The sequence below is a fragment of the Peromyscus californicus genome, unplaced genomic scaffold (genome assembly GCF_007827085.1).
Source record: "Peromyscus californicus insignis strain IS unplaced genomic scaffold, ASM782708v3 Scaffold_5__1_contigs__length_169319896, whole genome shotgun sequence".
NCBI classification, from domain to species: Eukaryota; Metazoa; Chordata; class Mammalia; order Rodentia; family Cricetidae; genus Peromyscus; species Peromyscus californicus.
In genome coordinates this window covers 15,715,305-15,733,568 of record NW_026294573.1, presented here as the reverse complement: position 1 = coordinate 15,733,568, position 18,264 = coordinate 15,715,305, and the positions used below count along the sequence as shown (strand labels likewise).

Sequence of the window (18,264 nt, the reverse complement as noted above, 5' to 3'; positions counted from 1 at the left end):
AACAATTTCATTTTAACGATAATAACTTCCTGGAGTGCTTGCGTGAGGAAGACACAGAGACTCAGTCCATTCTTAGCAGGGGTGGGAGGGTGTTGGGGAAGGGTCAGGATGAATCACTGTTGTCTACCTGGGCTGAGGAGAAGGAAACAGAGGGCCACGTGACACACATTTGCCCTCTCTGAATCAATTTCTTCTCATCTCATAGAAAGGATGAATGAAGGCCACAATTGAGAACCAGTTTGTCCAAAACTACATAGCAATTGTGACAGAATCGATTGTGGACCCCGGGATTGCTCCTTCAACCATGCCATGCAGCAGAAATGACATATGTAAACAAGAGAGCTTTGTAAAGCCAGAGGGCATGGCTCACTCCTCATAAGCAGTGTATGAGAAACCGGCATAGATCTGGAAGGCTCAGGTCCCCCACCAGCCCTGTGATACTCAGAAAAGCATTTCACCCCTTAAGAATTCAGTTTCCTTACTCTCGAAATGAGGGACAGGGTATGAAATGCTCTCCAAAGACTGTTTTAGGTTTACAATGCTAGTCTTAGGTGATCAAGGGGGTGTTTCAATGTGGGTATGGAACAGGATGTAGAGAGCCACACTATCCGGAAGTACACTTCAACACTCCAGAACCTTGGACAGCTCCCCACTTGCCTCCCGAAGGCTCTTGGCTCCCATCTATGATGCTTCTGCCATTACTCAAGACTAGGAGGGACTAAGAGGACTAGGAGATTGCTGGCCTCATGGATTCCACCTAAGTTCTCCTCTCCTTGCTGAGTCTGTTGCTCTGGAAACAAGAGCTTGCCCCGTGGGCAAGGTAAGGAGGAAGAATGGAATCTCCGTGGCAGGAGAGCCCACTCTTTTCTGGTTCCCCTTCTCTCATTCTCCTGAGCTACAATCCATTCCTCAAACCAATAAATAGAATGGAGGGGGGGTTACGTAGAAGTGAAGAGCTAGGCCACATGGGGACAGACGAGGGCGAGACAGTTCTTTCCCTTAATGAGTTCATAACTCCAGATGGGGAGACAGACACCTGCAGAAGTCACAATAAAAGGGAACATTGGATAATTTCATAACAAGCTTAATGATTTCCAAGCAGGAAAGAGGGGCTTCGTGGTGTGTGAAGAGGGTGCTATCATTCTGCTGTATTTTTTTTTTTTTTGAGCTTCCTAAGCAGGGAGACCAAATCAAACTCTCAGGCCTTCTGACTGGCTATGAAGCCAGCACGCCACACTGAACTGTGAGCTCTGGGAGGATATTGAGTATGTTAGCATCTTGGGTGTTTTTTTCTTTTCTTCCTAAGATGACTTTGCCCACCATTAGTCATTTGGGAGAAAGAATAACTAAATGTTTTTATTTTTGTGTGTATGCATACATGTGTGCATATGCCCATGGAAACCAGATGACAACCTTGGGCACTGTTCTCAAGGCCTGCCACTGAACTGGAGCCAGCTTGCTAGGCTGACTGGCCAGTAAGCCACACAGGTCCACCCGTCTCTGCCTCTCAGTGCCGAGATTACAAGTGTGCACCACCACAACTGGAAACTTCTTTTAGACATGGATTCTGGGAATCTAATTCAAGTCCTTCTAAGCATTTACTGAGTTGGCTACTACCCAGAGCAAATCCAATCTTTTCTTCTTTTCTTTTTTTGGTTTTTCGAGACAGAGTTTCTCTGTGTTGTTTTGGTACCTGTCCTGGATCTCACTCTGTAGACCAGGCTGGCCTCGAACTCACTGAGATCTGCCTGGCTCTGCCTCCTGAGTGCTGGGATTAAAGGTGTGCACCACTGCCACTTGGCAAATCCAATCTTTTCTATTGGGTTCTACAAACAGGTGGCAGGGGCCAGGTCCTGTGTCTCTGTGATGTTGGACAGGGGTGGGGGTGGGGTGGTATAGTCAGGCAACCATTGGTTTATGTGAGTTGTGTGATCTTGGGTAGGTGAATACAACTCTCAAGAACCATTTTTCTCATGTGGAAATGGTGACAAGAGCAGTCTCTTAAGATAATTGGATTAAACACCAACAGGCACTTTGAGGGGCTAGCCCAGTATCCCACACATTCCAGGCTCCCAGCACATGTACAATTCTCCCCCATGCCCTCTTTCTGTGCCCCTTCCCACTCAGGACCTAAGAGGGTGCTTAGCCCAGGTCAGGCTTGCAGAACAAGTTTGCAGAAAGTGAAGGACCTCACTTGTAAATGGACAGCTTCTCTACTTCTGTTCCCATCACTTCGACGGGTTTATTTTGGGAACAAATTGAGTTAAAGTGTCTCTGCTTAAACTGATTTCGAACAAGTGGCTTCTTGGAACAGAAAGTCCTCTGGAAGCACAGCTGATGTACTTGAGCCCTGGCTCCCGGGGGCAGGGTCCCACACACAGTACCTTGACACACTGGATGCTGGTCCTGCTCACACTGCTGCTCCTGTCGACAAGGAAGAGGAACTCCCCATGGGTCTTCCTCAGGTTGGGCTGCACAGACTGGAGGTCGGGACAGAAGTTGAGCATGATGACTGAGTGGTGGGGGATGTCTTTGTGGAGACGCTTCCGGATGACTTCTGTCTGGAGGAGAAGGGAACACTTTTGGATTTGATAGGGTGTAGCTGTTTCCACCTAGCTAAAACATTTCCTCCAATGGGAGGGAGGCTCCTTAAGACCCAGGAAGAAGATTAAACTTACAAGACGTGGGAAGTCCACACAAGTCACAGGTCTCAGTGGTTCCTGAAACCTACAGGATTCACAAGGCACCTGCCTAGGATTCTAGAAGCAGTATTAACTGCTGGGAAGAAGAGACTCTTCAATATGCCCAAGTTTTTCAGGGAGCTCCAGGGATGCAGCTTTGTGGAGTCATTACTCATGCTCAGTTGGGCTGTTTATTGAGGTAGCTTTTGAGTCAATCATGCTCCTGTAAGTAACCCCATACTCACGGATTCACTCATTTACATGGAGTCATTTCTTTAGTCCATTGTTGGTGGCCTATCTGGTGCACAGACACTTGTTCACATCACCCCAGAAGAAGTCATACAACACTTGGGCAATTGAGGGATCCTGGGGATTCATCTTGGTCCCCCCATCACTCACCAAGCATCAGTGAGTTTTTACTCTATGCCAAAAGCTTCCAGGCTGGCTGCCCCTGGCTCCTGTGCTTGCTAGAAGATAACAGGTAGCAGCAGAAGGCGCAGCTTTTCATGCTTCTGAGTTTGAACCCCAACTCCAACGCCATCTAACCATGTGGTATCAGGTAAGTCCTTCCTCTGGGTGTCTCCTCACATGGACAGTGGGGTGCAAACATTCACCACTTATGGTGGTTGTGAGGATGAGTTACATTAGCACATAGGAGGGGGGAACCCCCTCACTGAATAATGATCTTTCATGTTCACAGTGGATGTAAGCCCCTCTCTGGCTCTCCTTGGTCAAGAGCTTGGTTCCCTCAGCTTACTGGATCCCCCCTAGTGGTAAATTGCCCCTTCTTCACATTTTTCATGTTTGGAAAGCCTTCCCCACTCTTCCACATGGATATACTTGCTTAGTCTCCTCATGCATGAAGTGAGCACATGTGCATGCCCCATGGAGTTGTCATGTGGGTGGGATGTCACACCTGTGATGATGGCCGCCTGGCAGAGTCAATGCCATTATTGTTGCTATGGCTGCTCTTGCCTGTCCTGGAAGATTCGGGCACTTCTCATACTGAATGCAGCATCTGCTCTGCTCTCTGCCACCCCTCTAGCTATGGGCCTCATCCTCGTCTCTTGTATGGCCGGGGATTCCTGTGGTGTTCAGTTAGGTAATGGATCAGTGATCGTCAGAGGGACCGAGAATTTAGTCTTTCTTTTTCTATCTTATCTGTATGTGTGTGTGTGTGTGTGTGTGTGTGTGTGTGTGTGTGTGTGTGTGTGTATGCACACGGAGGCCAGAGGCCAGCTTTGAGTGACTTCCTCAATTGCCCTCCGCCATAGCTTTTGAGACAGGATCTCTCACTGAACTTGGACATCACTCATTCAAGTGGACTGACTGGTCAGAAAACCACAGGGATCCCCCTGTGTGTGCCTCCCCAGGGCTGGGATCACAGGCCTGTGACCTCTGTGTGCCTGGCTTTTATGTGGGTTCGGGTGATGGGGCTCAGGCTTCATGCTTACATGGCAGGCATTTGACTGCCAACCTTTCAATAGCTCACTTTCTATTTTGTTTATTTGTTTTTACGTTGATGTATTGTTATTATTGTTGCATGTGCATGTGCATACAAGGGTGTACGTGTGGAGGTCAGAGGATAACTTGGAGAAATCAGTTTTCTTCTTCCGCCATGTTGGTTCTGGGGATTAAACTTAGCTTGTCAGGCAGTGCCCTTGTCCCCTGGTCTTTTATTTTTATTCAGGTTTGGGGCCTTCCCCAGGCTACATGCTACTGCAGAACCCTTCTTCTGACTCTCTACTCATCTCTTTCTGAACTGGATGTGTTTCCGCCATCCCCACTCCCTCCACCCCAGGATGTCTGCATCCACCAGTCTCTCCGTGTCTGTTTCTCATTCCACCCTTGTCCCCTCTCGATCTTAACAGTGGGCATCAGCACTCATCCTGTGCTCACACCAGGTTCACACAACACAGCATAGTGGTTGTCCCCAGTGTTCCTCTCTTCCCGACCCCTCCCAGCGGCTCACACTCCTTACCTAATGGACACCTGAACTTGTCCTGTTTGCTGTCTCTGTGGCATTGGGGGCACAAGTTTGGGGCAGGCTTTTCTCTTGCCTCCACAGACACTTCTTGCTGTCTCATTTTTCTTCCCTGGGGTCCCTGCACACACAGCAGCCAGCAACAGCTTCCCCCAAAACTCTAAGGTATAGAGCTTAAGCTGTGCTTTTTTGTTGTTTTGTTTTGTTTTGTTTTTTTGAGACAGGGTTTCTTCATGTAGTTTTGGTGCCTTTCCTGGATCTCACTCTGTAGACCAGGCTGACCTCGAACTCACAGAGTTCTGCCTGGCTCCGCCTCCCAAGTGCTGGGATTAAAGGTGTGCACCACCTCTGCCTGGCTAAGCTATGCTTTGTGAAGCTCAGGTGTCTGTCCCCTGCTGGGCTCTGAATGCTTCAGTCACACACTGCTATTCTGTTTGCAGTTCTGATGCATGTGCTTCCTGCCAGCTCCTCTCTCCTCGTGGGCCTTCTGCAAGCCAGATCTTGTTCTCAGATAGGCGTCTGCTTGGCACTTGGCTAAAGAGCACCTGCCATCATATTACCTCTTCCTACTTCTCCCCTGGTCTCAACCCCTCTCTGGATCTTGCTCACTTGCTGGTCTTCTTGTTCTAGGATATAAGCTCCTGGAGGAAGCTTATGTGTCCTTTCCAGAGTTGTTTCTCTAGGACCGAGAAAGAGGCTGGCATTGGTTGGGCATTTAGCGTTTGCTGAATGAATAAAAGAGACAATGGATCTTTCTCTCTCTCCAGCCCCGCCCCCTCTCTGTGTGTGCCTTGTCTGTTACTGACCTCTCTGTGGGTCATTTTCCTTAGCTTGTTTCGGTTTCTTTTCTCTTTGGACCTCCATCTCCTCCATCTCCTCCATTCGGTGTCCTGCCCTTTCTTTGCTAAATCAGCTACGGACAGTTCATCACCCATCCTTCCTGGGTGACGCTCGCCTGCTGAATATCCCTGACCTGATGACTTCTTTCCCACCTGTGGGTCCCACTCTCCTGCCCACCTAGAGCCCCCTTTGCCAAAAGGCCACTGCCCAGCTTGGCTTTTTGGATGACAGAGCCCAGAGCAGAAACAGCCAACTCTGCCAGCCACAGGAGCTCCTTCCAGCAACCCGATTCTGCCTTTCAGAGGGACGAATGGGTGCTTGGCTCCGGATTCCCTAATGGCTCCTTGAGCTGCCATTATCCAATTACAATAAACTCATCACTTCTGAGCAGCTGCCTCCTGATCGCTGTCCTTCTCAGAGCTCCGTGAGAATACAGGCTATTTGCATAACTAACCCAAGGTGGTAAATTAATTCTCATTCGCACAGAGGTCCCAGAGCTAATTGATTTGAGGTCTGATAGCTAGGACAGCCATTTCCAGGCGTGGGTGTGTGTGTGTGTGTGACCCTCTCCACACCATCATTTGTTCTGGGAGCTCGGTGGCCCCTCTGGCATGCCATGCTTGCCCTCATCTTTGGGACCTAGCGCAACTTCCCCTTCTAGCAAATTCATCTGCAAGGAAGTGTCCGCCTCTCTCTGTAAGCACACTGATGGCACTACGCCCCTACATCTCCCCAGCAGGGGTTTCCACTGGGGTCTCCCACAGTGGGGTTGGCGCATTCAGTTAGGTGATGCACGTTTTCCTGCCCATTTCCCTTCTCACTGCCCTGTACCAGCAAGGGCAGAGAGAAGGTGAGGAACGGTTCATCACCCTGGCACTGTACCCCACTCCAGGAGCCTTTACCAGTCCTCTAGCCCCGGTATCCCCAGATCTAACTCTAGAGGTAACATTGGACACTAGACCTCAGGCTACTTAGCAGCAAATGAGCTGATGGAAAGAGACGTGCCATCACACTGAAACTCGACATTCAGGGTATGCGCTGTGTGGGGGACCATGTGTGGAGGAGAGATCACTGGGCTCGGCGGCGGCGTGTGGCTGTGGGTTCAGCACCCTCTCCCCTGCCCTCCTACAGTCAGTACCCCTTCAGTGTCGGGGCTGGGGAAGGGCAAAGGGAAAGGACCTTTGACCTGCTTTCCTGGCCCTCTTCCATCCATTTTGTAGCAGATAGTGAGGACTCCAGGCAGAGGAAGAACAGGGAGCCTGTTTAGCAGACTGAGGCCCAGGAGGTGAAAAGGGAGCTGTAGGGCCAGAGTGACCTGGAGAAATATGGCCAAGAGGGCATCTGTAGCTGTGAGTTCTGCTAGGCTAAGGAATGCTGGAGGGTGCTAGAAGCAGCAGGCCTGGCTGGGGTGACTGCTGCGTTGGGGAGTCTACTCCTGCCTCCCTTGTGGTGTCTGGGACCCCAGAAGGAAACACCTCTCACTTCTTGTCCAGATCCTGCCACCAACCTAGGATATGACCTCGGGGGAGTCATGCCCTCCACTTCAGGCTCAGAGGTCTCAATGGCTCAGTGAGACCAAGTCCCCAGTACCACCCAACTCTGCCACCTGTGGCTCACCTTCCGCTCGGCGCTGCCGTCCTTCTTGGTCCCCCTGATGAAATCTGCTTTGCCTTTCAAGTGCTGGTCGAACTCCCCCAGGGTCATGTCCCCTTTCTCCACCAGGACATGTGGCATGTGGGGCTCTGCACAAACGAGATCAACACGTGTGAGGGGCGCGGCGGGGACTGGAGTCTAGGGACCATTTCTTCATGGGGGGGGTGAGGTGGGTTCTGAATTGGAGAAGAGGGTGACATCCCTGAACGTGTGAAGCAGTAGGGGCCAGGGGAAGACTCCTCAGCAGAGGAAGCCCTAGCACCACCTTCTTTACATGGGCCTCAGTTACAGAAAATGGACTGAGGCTGAGCCAAATGCCTATGGCGTCTTTTCAGGGCTGGACATGTTATGAGTTTTTAAGGAGGCAAAGAATTACTCGAAGAGTTTATAGGAAGTGTCACAGCACTCTGCTCAGCCAGCCTAAGGGTTCAAGGCCTCTCAGGCAGGTGATACGTGGGGCTGGGAATTTTCTGGATAGAGACAGATTTCCCTGGGGGCAAGCATCTGGTCTCTTCCCCATCTCCCACACAGCCCAGTTCTTGCCCTAACTAGATATCTTCCACAAGGGCAGCAGAGCCCCTTGTGGGGTACCATACCACTGGGGTGGAGAAGGATCTCCACAGGCCGGTCAAAGGTGTGTTTGTTGGCCAAGGTGATGATGATGCTCTTGGCTGAATGTGCAGATGGGGCAGCATCTGCACGGATTTCATGCGTGGGACTCTCCACCCCTGAGTAACACAGAGAGACAGGACAGAGGAGGGCAGGTTTAGGAGCGTACAAGAGAGAAAGGAGCTCAGAGGGGGACATGAGACCTAGGCTGGAGATGATTGGCAGCCCAGTCCTAACTAACATGGACTCCTGTCTTGACATGTGAGCATGGATACCTTCCTCGGCTTCCCCACAGTGTAGACTATGTCGTAGACGGTGCCCCGTGGTCCTTCCTTTCCTGACCACAGGATCTAGCTTGCTCTTGGGGCACAGGGTGTTCCCCAAATGCTGCTAAGCAACTAGAAAGAGCTCAATGCTCCATGGGTGGGACACTTTCGGTGGGTGCTCTTCAAGTGTATCTTGCATTACAATAAACACCCACTGATAAGAAACCACACCCCGTACCCTTTAAAACCCCAAGCTGGCTGGGAGAACCACCATCCAATCCAGTTCTTATCTTAGTCTTGGTTGCTTGTTGGAATTACACAGAGAATTTTACAATGGTCCATAACTGGGATGCCCCCCAGAATCTCTGGGGTGGTGGCGAAGCTGTAGTGGGGGTTTGAATATTCCCCAGGAGGGAAACAGAGCTCAGCTTTGCAGCCACAGCCTTCTGGAGAAGGCTGAGCAACCTCCCACTCTTTGAAAGGTATTTCCCCAGGGAAGTCACAGGGTAGGTAGGACTGAGTTAACTTGAAAGCTGTCCTAGGAAAAGGTTGCCTGTCCCGCTCTGAGTGGTTCAGCTTGACTTCTATCTGGCTTAGGTGGTCTCCACGACCTCTGCCTTGCCTCCCCCAATCTCTCTGGAGGCTTTGGGCCCAAAGCCCCACCTCCTCTTAGTCTCTCTGTGCCTGGGTAGCTCCCTCTCACCTGCGAGCAGGCATGGCCCACGGATCTCCAGTTGAAAGTTGAATTCATATTCCATTGGGTTGGTCACCTCTGTATCCAGGAGAGTGGCCAGACACAGCCCATTCAAGGAGTCCATGGTCTGGATGCCGAAGCAGTGTGGGTCTTTGCTAGAAAGGTGTATGGAGGGGGAGGGAGGAGGAAGAGGAAGATGGAGGAGAGGGGGGAAGAGGAGGAAGGAGAGAAGGGAGAGGAGGAAGAAGCCCGGACAGAGGCAAGCATAAGACTATGAGTCTCAAATAGCTCAGCCTCCTCCCAGCCCAGGACATCTGTCATCTCACTCAACCTGACTCCAGTGAGGGCTTGGATACAGAGAGAATTTATAACTGCTGCTGGGGAGTACCTGGGATGGGTCAAGACCCAGGCATGGGTTCCCAGTGCCTCAGCCCTCATCCTTCTCACCACAAACCCAGGAGCAGGACATCAGCACCCAACACTTCCCATGTGAGGATCTGAGGCCCAGCAAACAGGCCACTCACCCACGGGCCTTTGGTTAGGATTTGGCAGAGCTGGCTCGGGTTTGCCTGGTTCCGGTATGAAGTGACTTGTCACTTGTCACACTGGCTTGTGTCTATGATCGATCATGCATCTCAGTGACCCCCTTAAAGATTTCACTCATTCTGTTCCTAAGCTCGGTCCGTATGGCTGTCACTCACAGTCACACAGGGCCACCATTGCCGTGCATTCATTTCATTCCTAGACTCACAATGTCACCACCAGCACTAATATCCTGGCTGTGTCTCCTTTGGTCTTATAAAGAACATTTCTTTGGGTCCCCAGGTAAAGGGCACCTGCCGAGCATAGTCAAACTGCTTTCCTGGTTCATAGTCAAATTCCCATTTTCCTGGTAGTGAATGGGAGCCCCCTCTTTCCCATGCCCTGGCAAACACTGTGTCAGCTGACTTTTTAATTTTCCTTGTGTCCGATTTAGGCAGCTGTGAGGTTCATGGGAGGCAGGTGGGGGGGGGGGTTTGATACAGATGTCTCAAGAGCGTAACTGTCAACTCTGCCAGTTGGAATGAGGGGCCAGCTCACCAGGGGTCTCTGGTCTACTTAAGTCTGGAATGCCGCAGTAAGATGCTGCCTTTCAAACCCACACTGTAGCCCCATGGGCAGTGCTTGTAAAGTGACTCATGGGCTGATGGTACCTGCCCAGGTCAGCTTTGCCACCTGCTCCTGGCGTCTTCAAGGTCTACATGATCTGTTCCGCCACCCTGTGAGCCCAGCTCCTCCTTCCACTCTGCTATAGCCACTTTCAGCCCGACAACAGCCAATCAAACCCGCTGCAGCCTCGGGATCTCTGTGCGCTCTCTGCCCCAGCGCCCCTCTAGAATGTATTTCCATAGCTTCCTGAGCACTAGAGCATTGATATGGCGAGTGTGAGGGTCTGGGTTCCATCCCCACAGCTCAGGAGGAGGGGGGAGGCAGAGAGGGGAAGCGGGAGGAGAGGGGGAGAGAGGAAGAGGAGGAGAGAGAAGAGAGAAGGGAAAGAGGAGGAAGATCATAGCTGCTATCTAATCCTGGTCTCTTCTGTAAGACAGCAGCCACACCATCCTGTCCTCTTTGCAAGCCCCTCCCCCCACCCCCACCCCCACAGTTGCTTTCATAGACAGTGGCCTTAGGGCAGGTATTCACAGATAGTGGTCTCAGGGCAGGTACCTCTCAGGCCTTGGCACCCCCTCCCTTCCCACACTGTAGAAGGACGCCCCCTACAGCCCGGACTATCCTAGCCTTGCCTCCTGTCATCTGTTCCCTGTGTCAGCTCCTCCCTAGAGCCCTGTCCTCACTGTCAGGCTGTCGATGAAGCGTGGTCTGATCTCTGGATACCCAGGATCAGACCCCTTCCTCATCGTCTTAGCCCAAAGAACTTCCCGCACACCACAGTGTTTATGAAATTATGAAATGCATTCAAGCCACAGACAGAAAGACCCCTGTGACTGCTGCATGATAGTAATGATCTCTTCCCTTCAAATTTTTGTTGTTGTTTGGGGACAGGGTCTCACTGTGTAGTTCTGGCTGTTCTGGAACTCACAATGTAGACCAGGCTGACCTTGAACTCACAAAGATTCATCTGCCTGCCTCTGCCTCCTGCATGCTGGGATTGAAGGTGCATGCTGAAATTGAAGGTGCATGCTGGGATTGAAGGTGCATGCCACCACACCTGGCTCCCCTCCAAGTTTGTTTCTTTTTTGTTTGTTTTTGTTTTTCGAGACAGGGTTTCTCTGTGTAGCCCTGGCTGTCCTGGAACTCTATAGACCAGGCTGGCCTCGAACTCACAGAGATATGCCTGCCTCTGTCTCCCAAGTGCTGGGATTAAAGGTGGGTGCCACCACTGCCAGGCCCCTCCACGTCCTTTCTCTATCCCTAGCACTCAGTTCTAGGGCTTACCATATAGTAAATACTTAAAAAAATCCCTCTTACGTCCATTGAAACAACCCCTGGAAATTCTAAAGCCTTACACTTCTGCCAGTACCAAAATGGGCATATCTGGTAGATTGTTCAGGGGACTCTGAAATAAAAAAGTGTCCGAAAGCCTCCCCTGCCCCTCCCTGTCTCCTTCCTTCTGCCCCTGACCAGGTTCTGGTCTGAGCAGGGCCTCCTTACCCTTGAGCCTGTTGGCTGGAGGAGTCAGGTCTGTGGGAGCAGAACTGAGGTACGGTCGGGGCACAGATAGCCGGTAGCATGACGCTCACAGCCCCGCTGGGCAGCGTGGGGAGTTCCGAGGAGGTGCTGATGAAGATGGTGACATTCTCCATGGGAGCAATGGTCCCCAGGTTGACCACGAACAGAATCCGCTCCAGGTCCTCGTCCAAGGCCACCTTTCCCGGTGCGCAGGAGTGAGGGGCGATGGGAACCCCCTCTTGTGGAATGTTCCCTAAGTGCCAGGTTGGCGTCAGGTGCTGTGCAGACCTCGTCTCTGACCCCCTCTAGTCTTACTGCGAGGTAGCTTTAAGCAGCCCCCTTTTGCTGCTGGGGAAACTGAGGCCCACTACGGAGGGTTGGCTTGTCTAAGCTGCTCAGCCAATGATTAGCTCACTGGCTGGATTCTGTGCCCTCGTGGGTCTGACTGGAGGCTGTGGATTTCCATCAGAAGACTCAGAACCACAAAGAGCACCCCGCCACGGGATCACATGCCCACCTCACAAACCCCACCCAGACTCCAGCTGAAGCCTCCCACTTCTGCTCAGGAGCTTTGTTTTCATCTGAAAGGCTCAAAGTCCCATCCATCACCTGCCTCCCCCCCATAAGAGCCTTCCTAGTCCCCAGTCAGGACTCCCCGCCTCTTCTAACACCAGCCTTTCCAAGCACAGCCACTTTTGATGTCCCATCATGGCCATTCCTGGGAACACTCTAGCAATTTCCCCCAGGTCATGAAAGATCACAACACACACACCAGAAGGTGCCGTCATGAGTGTTAATTTAAAAATCAGTGTACATCTGGATGTTCACGTCAACACCTTCAGTTTCATCTGGATCCACGACAGCCAGCGGTCTGATTGGCTTACATTTTGAACTACTTGGCCTGGGCCAAGCCGCCACCGTGCTGTGTGGCCTTGAGTCTGACACTTAGTCTCTTTCTAAGCCTCAGCTTCCTCACTCACAGGACTCACCAGCTGTGTTGTCAGAGCTTACTGCGCCAGAAGTTCTTGGTATGCATCGTTTTAGCATTGAGTGGGTCTGATTATTCCATTTTACAGTGTGTGTGTGTGTGTGTGTGTGTGTGTGTGTGTGTGTGTGTGTGTGAGCATGCATGCATACCTGTATACAGGTGCACACACCCATGAGTACATCAAGGCCAGAGGGGATGCTGGGTGCCTTCCTCCACTTCGCTTTCCACTATTCTCTTGAGGCAGGGTCTCTCACTGAACTTGGAGCTTAAAGATTTTTAGCTAAGCTGGCTCATGAGCAAGCCCCAGGGATACTCCCATCTCTGTCTCTACCCCCATCCAGTGCTGGGGTCCTAAGTGCAGACAGACACACCCAGCTTTTTATTTGGATACTGGAGATTTGAACTCACGTCTCCATGCCCTATGCAGCCAGCTCTCTTACTATGCAGCCATCTCCCCAGCCCTCAGACAAGTCTTGTGGGTTTTTTTTTGTTTTTTTTTTTTTAATCTAAACTCACATTGCTGGTGCAAACAGGATAGGAGCCGGTCCCTAGTGTGACTCATCCCACCCAGCCTCTTCTGAGCCCGAATGATCTGTAACCTGCCCTTTTTGGATCCTCGTCACACCTTGAATGTGAAAACAAGGACAATGGTCTGCTTTGGAGACAATGAAGCTGAGGACCACGGGATTTATGATTGGCTCGAGGGCACACAATTCCAGCTCAGGATTCCTGGCTCTAGCTCAGCACCCTCACCATGATAGACCTTCACCATGCTGCCTTGCCATGTGCCTGAGGCTCTGGCTCAGGTGGCCTCCATCCAGGCCAGCCTCACCATGGTCTGTGGGGACTTCTTACCCGTGACGGTGGCAGATCGGATATCCAAGTGGCTTCTGTCCAGCTTGGCTTTGTCTTTGATCTGTATGGTCACAACACGATCGGCAATGACCGCCTCAAAACCAACCACTGTGGTGTACTCGTCCATCGGGTACACAAAGAGACCTGGCAGAGTGGGGCCCAGCGTCACAGAGTGCTCAACCCCACCCAACACACCCAACTCCCAGAAGGGGGTCAGCCTTGGATCTGCTGGGGTTGTCCTTGGATCTGTGGGTTGTACTCACTGCCCCCGAGGGGACAGAGCAGCCCCGGGCTGGGGCCAGCAGGTGAGGGCAACAGCAGGCAGTGTGAAAAAGTGCATCTGTGTCCAACCCCCACCAGCTTTTACTCTTGGATGTGTGAGCTTCTGGGGCCAGAAAGTCCGGTTTCCAAGGAAAATAACTTGGGCTGTCGTGTGGGCTGTGTCTGGGCCTAACAGTACAGGTCTGGACAGGTCTGGGTGGTGAATTTGGTCCACGGCCACTGAGTTGTCACTGGGACCACCAATGGGTGGGGCTGCGAAAGAGCTAGAGAAGGGTCCAAATGCAGGCCTTTCTTGTTTCCTAACCCCGCTACGTTGGACAGGACACTCCAAGTCTAGTATCCCCATCTACAGCAAGCCTCATGGCGCCCTTTATTAAGCTGTGTATCACATAGTAGGTGTCACACATTTTTATATCCTTATTTTTCCTGAGGTTCTAGGGATTGAACCCAGGACCTTTTACAAGGTAAGCAAGTGATCTACCGCTGATTACATTCCCACCTCTCTTGTTATTTTTTACTTTGAGACAGGGTCTCGCTAAGTGGCCCAGGTTAGTCTTGAACTTGCTACATAGCCCAGCTAAATCTTGAATTTTCAATCCTTTTGCCTTAGTCTCTGGAGTATCTGGGATTGCCAGCTAGCATCAATATGCCTGGCTACCTTTTTAGATTCTACAGTGTGAAGAATATGCTAGTCCTAGAGGTCTTGTTGGTGTTTGGATTTGAATTCATTTGGGGTGTAGCCTGAGATTCTGCATTTCTGTTCAGCTTCTAAGCAGTGCTGAGCTTGAAGCATCTCTTAGAATTCATCTCCTCTCTAACATGGAAACAGCACAAGGAACCATGGTGAGACCTCCACAAACCCTGACTTCCTGTCCTCCAGAGTCTCAGTTTCCTTATCTATAAAATGGAACACTTGTCCGTCCCTCCTGTAAGAGGAAAGCTGAGGGGGCTATCTCAAAGCCTTTCAGTATTGTCTCCAGGGACCCTAGGTAGGCCATTTTCAGTCACCAATTCTAGGCTCCCTTGAACAGAAGAGTAAGGTCTTTTGTTCAGCAGCCCAGGTCCCTGAGAAGAAAGTTCTCACGTGGGTTTCTTTTGGGTAGTGTTGGCCCCCAGGGCAGCACTGAAGGGCAGCACTCAGGGCAGAGTGTGGGGACAGGGCCTGGGAGAATGAGTTAGTCATTTGGAGGCTCCATCACCCTGAATAAGAAGGGGATCCAGGTCAGATGTGGCGGCACATGCCTGTAATCCAGCAATGAGCAGGTGAGGCAGGAGGATTGCTGCAGGTATGTGGCCAGCTGGGACTACGTAGTCTGTACCAGGCTAGCTAGAGCTATACAGTAACACCCTGTCTAAAAGCAAAACACCCAGCCAACCAGTCAAATAAGGAAGCAAACCAAAAAGGAGTTAGGGAGAGAGTGTGTGGGGGCCAGCCCCTGTCCTTTACCCAGACTACTCCCCAGTGATGAGTCATAGCTACATTTCCACCCACCTGTTTCCTCTTCAGGTATTGTTACTTCATCTGCCCCTCCTTACAGAACCCAGATCTTGACTCTCCCTGCTTTCCACTCTCCTTCACTTTCAAAGCTGTGGGGCAGAGCTGGAAATCCCACTTTATAGAGAAGGGAGCAGACCAGAAAGGTCCCACACTTGCCCAGTGTCGGCCAGCTAGTAAACCACAGGACAAGCGTTCACTGTGGAGGAGGCGGTTCCGGGAAATCCACATGGTGTTGGTTACCTTGGAAGGGTTGAGCCTCCAGGTTGCCATAGGTGAGGGAGGCCGTCAGGCCCAGGGCATAGCCACTGACGTAGGTGGTGACGTCGGATGCCGTGAGAGGCAGGGCTGCCCCCGTGGCACGGTTCAGCAAGCCGGGCATTCTGTTCGTTCCTCAGCTCAGCTCAGGGCCTGCAGGAGACAGGACAGGTGGGTACTGAGGAGAGGCCCACAACCCACCAAGCCTAATCTCATTTGAGTGCCCTAAAAACTGGAGCCTCATGATCTTAATGTACCTTGGGGGGACTTCAGAGTTAGTGAGTGTCCTGAGAGAATGGGAGTTGGTCACTGGCATCTCACATCACAGGTAGAAAAGCTAAAACCTGATGGCGCTCACCCACCGTCGGGGCCAGTGCTGAAATGGCTGATCAAACAATAAGGACTTACTTATCCCCAGGGTCTGTGTGTGGGTGGGAATGAGGGACTCCCTTCTCACCCCATCCCGTAAGTCTCCTGATCTCTGGAGCATCACATTTTTTTTCTCTGCAAAATGAAGGTATTGGTTGGGATAGCTCTCTATGTGCTCTTCCTCTGGCTACAGAAAACCAACTCACTACAGTCAACACTTGGGTTGTTATGGGGTCTAAGTCACCAAAGACACCCAAATCAGGACAGTTGCCATCCTTCTGGGTGGGTCTTGCTATCCCCCATACCCAACCCATGGCTAGGGCTGGGACTTCTCTCAGGGAAAGCCCTTGACTCTATCCATGGTCTTCCTTCTCTGTCATCAGCACACGGGTCCCAAGATGCCACCTCTACCTGGACTTTATCTCTTATTGGCATACTCTTCCTGATGGGTGCCAGTGGCCAGCAGGCCCATTCCAGCACTCCAAGTGAGCACTCCCCATCATCCCTGCCGCCCTCTTTTACCCACCAATGGCTACCAAAGCCCTTTGAATGCAAACCAAACCCCTTACAGTAGTCCAGGGCCCGGTCCTCAGCTAAGCCCCACCCCTCAGCAGTGCAGTCCAAACAGGCTGGCGTCTCTGCGGCTTGCCCTCGTCCCCACAGTGTTTGCCACACTGCCTGGAAGTCTGGCCTCACTCCCATCTTTTATCCAGGACCTTTCTCCTCCTCATCCTTCAGGATGATAGAGGCCAGACTATCTCTGCCCAGCATCCTTCATCCCTCTCTCCATCCCATCTTCTCTCCTGTGTTATATTTCTATCAGTTCATCGGAGCACCGTTAGTCCTGCAAGGTTATTTCGTAACTGTTCTCTGTGCTTGGATGTGGGGAGGATCTAATTTGTTCTCCATTGGCCTCTGGACGCCAACTGAGTGAAAAGAATAACAAATTGCTTCACCCTTTTAACATATAGACCTTCTGGGTGCTCAGTCTTCAGGGCCGTGAATGGAGATCTGATGGGTCTCTGAGGACCTCCCACATAGCCAGATGCTTCTGAATGGTGGGGAGCAAAGGGAGTGGGATCCATGGAGGTGAGGGTCTCTCTGGGTTTTCCTCTCTATGTCTGAGCCAGGCAAAGCTTCCACGGCCCATGACCTTTTGCCATCTGATGGCACTATTAAGTGCTGATTCCTCTGCCCCTTCTCAGGGAAGGTCGTGCTTCCTGTCTCAGTCCTGTTGATGTCCCCACTGAGACTGTCAGGTGCTCCCCCATGGCCTGGCCAGCGTCATCTTTTTAATTATCTTCTCCCTTGTGGCTGGAGCCCAGACAGCTCGGCTGGGCTTATCTGCTGATAGGCTGACTGATAAGTGGAGGCCGAGAACTGGGAGCACACTGCTGGTTCCAGTGTTTTGTTGTCTATCTTGGTGGCCAGAGCAGAGGCCGACCTCTTGCAGGAGGCAAGCAAAGATGCCAGACTTCATTTCCTGTATGAGCCACATCCCCTTCCCCTCTATGTGGTCCTTCTTCTCTTCCAGTTACACTACTGTTCAGAATGTGGATGGGGGAAACCAGATGTGCAGTGAACTTGGACTTAAGCTTTGGTACACTCTGGGTAGAGTATGACAAGGGCATTTTGTCCAGCCCACTCCTCCCACACTGTACCTCACACCCAGAGAGTGGGTGTGCATGGAAGATTTTGCTAACCAAGACCAGGCTGACGCTAAAAAGACCCACTGGATGCTGGCCCACAGGAAGGCCTATGTTTGACAAATGGGACCCATGAGATTAAAAGCTTCTGTACAGCAGAGGAAATAATTACATGAAGGGTTGGCCAACAGAATGGGAGAAAAATCTCCATCCATCTGACAGAGAGGGTTAATATATAGACTATATCCAGGACTCTAAACAACAAGAAATAAAATGAGCCAATGGATAAACGACTCAAGGAAACGAACTGCACTCAAAGGGTGAACTACAAATGGCGGAAACATTTAAAAAATGTTCAACTTCGCCAGCCACCAGAGAAATGTAAAACATACCGAGAGTCCATCCCACCCACCAGAATGGCAGTCACATAGAAAATGTGGTGCGTAGCATGGTAGAAAATTTTAAATTCATCAAGAAGAAGGAAGTCACATCATTTGCAGGAGAATGGATGCAGCCAGGGATAATCACATTACAGGAACCGAGCCAGGCACAGAAAGACAGTTTTCTTTCGCTTGTGGGTCCTAGATCTTATGTTTATACACACAATCATATATACGTATGTGTATATGCTCATTCATGTATTGTGAAAGTGAAGCAAAATTGTCAGTGGACGGCAAAGGGGACCAAGGGAAGGAAAAAGGGTGAGAAAAAGGAGGAACAGAAGTATGTAGGGTTCTCAACAGTGTATACATGTACAAAAGCTTGAAAATAATAGATATATTTTAAAAAGAACCTCCCGGGAGAGGTAGACTTTAAGCCTCAAGGGCCCTTATTCATGCACGTTTTCCAGTGCTGGTAAGCTTCTGCTGTGTTCCAGATCCTCTATAGCCTCCGAGGAGCCGAAGATAAGACACGGCTTTATCTCAGAGAGTTTATAATCTTGTAACAGATGAAACTGGGGAGTCACGAAGGCAGCA

At 51.1% G+C, this 18,264-nt stretch overlaps 1 protein-coding gene across 4 annotated transcripts in view; it reads right to left on the bottom strand.

Annotated features, from left to right (window-relative positions):
* Positions 1-18,264, bottom strand: part of Vwa5b1 (von Willebrand factor A domain containing 5B1) — a 64,015-nt gene that overhangs the window by 28,174 nt on the left and 17,577 nt on the right. For all 4 annotated transcript variants that reach the window (XM_052716502.1, XM_052716503.1, XM_052716499.1 and 1 more), the window contains exons 2-8: positions 15,258-15,425; positions 13,238-13,381; positions 11,377-11,647; positions 8,737-8,882; positions 7,755-7,886; positions 7,123-7,247; positions 2,385-2,561 (exon numbers count right to left, since the gene is read on the bottom strand). In XM_052716502.1, coding sequence (XP_052572462.1) covers positions 2,385-2,561; positions 7,123-7,247; positions 7,755-7,886; positions 8,737-8,882; positions 11,377-11,647; positions 13,238-13,381; positions 15,258-15,396 — 1,134 coding nt within the window. In that variant the 5' untranslated portion in view covers positions 15,397-15,425. The remainder of the gene's footprint in view (positions 1-2,384; positions 2,562-7,122; positions 7,248-7,754; positions 7,887-8,736; positions 8,883-11,376; positions 11,648-13,237; positions 13,382-15,257; positions 15,426-18,264) is intronic.